The 5,889-nt window shown below is 36.8% G+C and overlaps 2 protein-coding genes across 2 annotated transcripts; both read left to right on the forward strand.

The window, feature by feature from the left end:
• Positions 1-3,047: 3,047 nt before the first annotated feature.
• LOC149945832 (uncharacterized) lies at positions 3,048-3,959 on the forward strand. Its single transcript, XM_090176738.1, has one exon. The coding sequence runs from the start codon at positions 3,048-3,050 to the stop codon at positions 3,957-3,959; it is 912 nt and encodes a 303-aa protein (XP_090032864.1).
• Positions 3,960-4,379: 420 nt separating this feature from the next.
• On the forward strand, positions 4,380-5,594 carry LOC149945833 (uncharacterized). Its single transcript, XM_090176739.1, has 3 exons — positions 4,380-4,691; positions 4,766-5,071; positions 5,118-5,594. Exons 1-3 carry the CDS (start codon positions 4,380-4,382, stop codon positions 5,592-5,594), a joined length of 1,095 nt encoding a protein of 364 aa, XP_090032865.1.
• Positions 5,595-5,889: the final 295 nt, after the last annotated feature.

The following is a 5,889-nucleotide window of genomic DNA, read 5'->3' on the forward strand; positions in this document are numbered from 1 at the left end:
GACGATAAAAAAATAATAGTATGCGTTAAGAGGGTGAATTATAATACTCTAATTTTAACAAAGAGTAACTGTTAATGTTTTCAATAATAGTTATAGCTTTTTGATTCTTTGGTCCGAGTTTTATTCTTGAAGACATATTGATCCAAGTATTTATTATGGCCGTTTCTACCTTTTCGGTCATTTTACTATATTATAGTCCAAAGGTGGTTTTAACTAACAACCATTATACTAAATTCGGGGACATTTCGTTGGCTAAAAGGTCAAGTATTTAAACAATGCTTACGTTATTCTCAATAATGCAGTCGTTACAATCAGGGTAGTGTGTGCTGCCACTAAGTTCTTACTTTACCCCAGTGGTAAAATATGGCAACTTGTTCATTAATGGTTGGTAGTCATTAATAATAGCTAATTGAAACAAACCTTATCCTCGGTCAACGAATTAAGATTAGAACGTTATAATACACAAAATTAAATATGTAGCATTTAAGACATTATCAGACTGATTGGTTAAGATGTAGGCAAAGTCTGGTACCTTAACTGGAAAAATAACAATAATCAGATGGCAAAGTTAAAAACGGTAGTTTTTATTTCCAAGACCGCTACATAGAGGTTAAAATCGTCATTGAGCTATTAAGGTAAAATGATGATGCCGAAAAGTTATTGAAATATCCATTACAAAGATACTGAAATGCCAAGGAATTAAAAAGCACCCTTTACAACCACCCTACAAAATTTACCCTGAACAAATATTTTCGCAAAATAACCTTGAAAACCCAGTTCAATGAACCATTTACAATAGTGGGATACTATAAAGATGACCACGCTCGACAGGTTATATAAACTTTACCCCGAATAAATATGCTTCCAAAAATAACATTCATTAATCCATTTACAATTCACAAATTTTACTTTCCTAAGGCTTATTAAAAATATAATCTAACATGACCACGCTTGACAGGTTATACAAATTTTACCCCGTTATGTACTGTTAGCGTAAACAATGTTTCAAGCGCGTTTGTCTAACAGTAGGACACGCCCCCAACGCAACTGGACCCCCCGCGTCCCCAAGGGGCCAAGGCACTACCTAAGTTCATTATAGAAGTGGCAATATTAAAAATGATAGTTTTTTAATTTCCTATCATTCTCCCTAGACTAACAGTTTTAGGTATTAGGAAAATGTACCCAAATCCATAGATACCAGCCTAGTGGTGAAGCATTGCATGATTGACAAACTAATAATTTAATTTATGGAAGACCCCTTTCAATGAAACTATAACCGTAAAAAGCTAGGTAGATGGCGCGTGTCACGTGACGCGGCTTTAATCATTAACGAACCATATAGGGACAACTTATTCCACACATCGAAACGCGAGTTATTGAAATGTCTTGATTTGTAATTCACCCTTTTTAATTGACCTTGAACCCATGTTTACGTAAGCACGTACTCAAGTTAGATGACCCAAAAGACGTTAACGGATGACAGGTAATACAATCTTTACCCCGTACAATTGTGTACTGTTAAGAAATCATTAACGTAATGACTATGTTAAAAACTTGAAATATCCAAGATGGCCACTAAAAAACCTGAACTCCCTAGTTAATTTCTTTACCCAAAAATAACATTGAATACACTGTGTAAGACAAAACGAATATGCAAAGACATTCTCCTCTCGTGCTTGCCATCCAAGAGACGAACGTGTCCGAGAATTTCGCGAAATCTTTTGTCTGGACTCGCTGGAAGTATGCCTCTTGGCACGCCCTGAGACAGAGTAACATCGGCTGGGGTGTCACGCTGGCGCAGCACTCATCGATCGCTCGCTTTGTCACGCGAGGTTAAGCTCGCCTTCACTCCGCGGTGGACGCGAGCTCAAAGCTATGAGGTCACGCACCTTGCCACATCTTTAGTGTCTATCTATCTTCGTCCTCCGTCGACAAAACGAAGCTCAATTTCGTCGCCGATACGGTCGTCGCCACTCAGGATAATCAGTGTGTCAGAATTTATAGCCCGGTGTACCTAGTAACAGAGACCATACCACCGGAGGTCTATCATCATAGTGCCCTGTTACGAATTTTGTAACACACTATAAAAAAGGTTCAAAGTTTGAATCGCTATAAAAAAGAAACTTTAAGAATCCTCCGTTTCTTAAAATAAGTTAAAATATAAAATTACGTAGTATATAGTTAAAAAAACCTAATAATGTCAAAATAAGTAATCTATTTTAATCTTATCATAAAGGTCAAACCTCTAAAAAACACATGTTAACGGAAGGAAAGAAAATACGATTACGAAAAATCAGTTGTTATCGTGCATCGAGATCGTTCGCTTAGAAATTTTGACTTGCATTTTGTAATTAATGTAAATAAACCAGTTGTTCTAGTTAAATTTTAGCTACGTTGTGATTCTTTCATATACGACAAATTTACATGGTGCAGAAACTTGGAGACAAATTCTTTACTTATTAAGAAGATAATATTCACGTGTATTGCACCGGCGTGAATATTATTTACAAGTTAAGTTTTTTTTATTTGAAGAATACCAACGGCAACGTAGCGGATTTAACGGGGAAATATGGAGGATTTCGAAATTTCAAAGAAACGGCGATCTATAATTAGAGGTCAAGTTACGAGACTAGTAAATAAAGTAGACAAAGAATTGCACAAGATTAAAGTCATTAGTATACCTGAATTAGAAGCGAGTCACAAACAACTCAAATTAAAGGAAGAAGCTTTATTGAAGTTAAACGACGTCATTGAACCTGAAATCAGTATCGATGAATTGGAAATTGAAATGGATGAAGTTGAAAAGTATGCCGACAAGATCATTTTATGTTATTCTAAAATAGACCACGCATTGAAAGTCGTACAAGCTGGTGGTTCAACAAAGACAATTCAAATAGCGAGTCAATGCTCGTCGAACCAAGTACAACAAGCGTCTCCTGTGGTAAATTTTCCGCGACTCGAATTACCGAAATTTGATGGAGTGGACGTCTCAAAGTGGAAGAATTTCTGAGCACAGTTCGAGGTTACCATTCACAATTCCTCGATGAATGAAACAAACTGTTCTTTTACAAACTGCTAGAGCTATTGTACAGGGTGATAAAGGTAACGACCAAATTAGACTTTTAGTAGATAGTGGCAACCAGTGTAGTTTCATAAAACAAGAACTTTCGAAGAGACTTGGGCTTAGAGTAGTTGGCGAAAGTAACGTTCAATTGCATACATTTGGTTCGAAGACACCCGTATTTTCTAAATGTAAAAAGGTTAGAGTAAGCCTAAAAAGTCTAATTGATGGTACAACTATAGATATTGAGGCCTTGGAATCCCCGGCTATCAATACCGCAATATTTAATGTCCCAGGGAAAGAAATTAAAGATTTTCTTGGAAGTAAAGGGTTCAAACTGGCGGATGGCACTTTTAATGCAAATAAGGGTGAAATATCGATGCTATTGGGGTCAGAATATTATTGGCAAGTAATCACTGGTCGATATGAGAGAATTGGAAAATCTCTGGTAGCCCTAAGTAGTATTTTTGGTTGGCTTGTACAAGCCCCAACGGAAGTAACCAGTTTAAACGTAGGATCAGGAGTCAGTGTCAATAACGTATCGATAGTCGAAGAACCAGAATCGTTGTCAAGTAATCTACGGGCTTTCTGGGAATTAGAGAGTTTAGGCATTCGAGATAACGAACAAACCGAAGATTGTCTAGTTCAAGATAATTTGGTAAATAAACAATTTAAGGAAAATGTAACGTTCGAAAATAACAGATATTCTGTTAAATTACCCTGGAAAGATAATTGCGAAAATCTCTCTAACAATTATTATATTGCGAGGAAGAGGCTAATACATTTAGCGGATAAGTTCCGAAATGATTCGAATCTCTATATGGAGTATAGTCGAAATATTAAAGAGTATTTAGCAGCTGGCATTGTAGAAGAATTACCGGAATTAAGCCAATCGTAAGGTGCACTATTTACCGCATCAGCCAGTTGTTAGACAAGATCCTACGACCACAAAGTTGATAATAGTATTTGACGGAAGTGCTCACGAAAAAGATAAACTATCATTAAATGACTGTATATACTCCGGACCTAGTCTCAACCCTGATATTTTGGACATACTAGTAAAATTTAGATTTCATTTAGTTGGTTTTATTTCTGACGTAGAAAAAGCCTTTCTACAAATAAACCTAAAGGAAGACGATATAGACTCCGTAAGATTTCTTTAGTTCGAAGAACCATGGACACCTTCAGAGACCATTAAAATTAAAATCCTACGATTTCGTACCGTATTGTTTGGGGTTACTGCGAGTCCCTATTTGCTGGCCGCAACAATCCGATTTCACGTTGGAAAATATCGCCTTCAATTCCCAGACACTTAGCGATGATAGAGAGTGATACTTACGTAGATGATTTAGTCTCTGGCGCTGAGAATGATGAAAAGGCCTATAAAAGGTGTTTAGAATCTAGAGATATAATGGGCGAAGGAAGTATGTCTTTAAGAAACTGGAAAACAAAATATAAAGGGCTTAGAGATAAATGGAAAATAGAAGGTTGGAATGAGAACCAAAATCAAGAGACAAAATCGTCAGTTAAGGTTTTGGGAATGGCGTGGGACACTTTGCAAGATACGTTTTCTATTGACGTCGAAGAATTAGTAAAAGAAGCGAACAGCTTACCTCATACCAAAAGAAGCGTATTAAAAATATCAGCCAAATTTTACGATCTCTTGGGCTTATTGTCCCCATCAGAGTTAAAATATTGCTGCAGCTATTATGGGAACACGGGAAGAGCTGGGACCAAGAATTAACGCCCGAAGATAATAAAGTTTGGGAAGATTGGTGTTCGGAGTTAAAAGATATATCAAAGATAAACATTCCAAGATATTATCAGTTTGGTTTTGAAAATGAGGTTTTTGAAAATTTTGAGTTGCATTGTTTTACTGACTCAAGTGAACGGGCATTTGGCGCCGTACTTTATTTAAGATTTGTAACCTCATCTGGAAAAATTGGCGTATCTTTGGTTTCGTCGAAGTCTCGAGTAGCGCCCGTTAAACTGGAGTTGTTGGAAGCTTTAGTTGGCGCTAGATTAACTCAGACTGTGTGCACACTTTACCTCGAAGTCTGTCACTACATACTATTGGAGTGATTCAACGATTGCTTTGAGTTGGATAAAAGGTTCGGCCCGAGATCTCAAAGTATTCGTCTCGAATAGAGTTTCTGAAATTCAAAAGAAAACTGACCCAATAGCTTGGCGGTATTGCAAAAGTCGCGACAATCCAGCGGATTGTTTGACCAGAGGTTTGAAGGAAGACTTAATGGTAGATAATGATCTGTGGTGGTTTGGTCCGCCGTGGCTGAGGTTAACGAAAAACGAATGGCCTAACTATGAACCGAAACAAGTAGATCGAAGTATCTTGGACGAATTCCAAAATTGCAGCGAAACAGTAGTAGCTTTAAACGTTTGTCAAGTTGAAGAGAGAGTAGAACCTATTCTCGATTTAAATAGATATAATAGCCTTGAAAAGATCTTAAGAGTTTCAGCTAGGATCATGAGATTTGTAAATAATTGTCGAAAGGAGGTACACAGTAAAAAATAATGATATGTGTTCAGACCCTAAAAGATTTGGTCAGTTTTGTCCGAAAATCACTCCTTTAAGGGTTTAGTACTCGACTCTTGAGACCATAAAGGGTTTAAATTTGGAAACGAATTGGTATGAATATTTGCCATAATGAGGCTTAAAAACTCCTCAATTTGGCTTTTATTTAAACCCCTTCTGGTTTCAATACATACCCCTTACAAACCAATAAGAGTAAATATCTAGGCCCTTTAAAGCGTTAATTCAAACCTTAAATGCCGTTTTTTTGCTGTACTGGGTTTAATGTTTTACTCAA

Source organism: Leiobunum rupestre, chromosome 5 (genome assembly GCF_980474605.1).
Source record: "Leiobunum rupestre chromosome 5, qqLeiRupe1.1.hap1, whole genome shotgun sequence".
Classification (NCBI taxonomy): Eukaryota; Metazoa; Arthropoda; class Arachnida; order Opiliones; family Sclerosomatidae; genus Leiobunum; species Leiobunum rupestre.

What these genes read in the sequence shown, in the direction of transcription:
- LOC149945832 (XM_090176738.1), top strand. Translation starts at nt 3,048, where the DNA reads ATGAAACAAACTGTTCTTTTACAAACTGCTAGAGCTATTGTACAGGGT.
- LOC149945833 (XM_090176739.1), top strand. Translation starts at nt 4,380, where the DNA reads ATGATAGAGAGTGATACTTACGTAGATGATTTAGTCTCTGGCGCTGAG. An exon ending in TACCTCATACCAAAAGAAGC is followed by an intron (nt 4,692 to 4,765) that starts GTATTAAAAATA and finishes ATATTGCTGCAG; the next exon opens with CTATTATGGGAACACGGGAA. An exon ending in TGGAGTTGTTGGAAGCTTTA is followed by an intron (nt 5,072 to 5,117) that starts GTTGGCGCTAGA and finishes TTTACCTCGAAG; the next exon opens with TCTGTCACTACATACTATTG.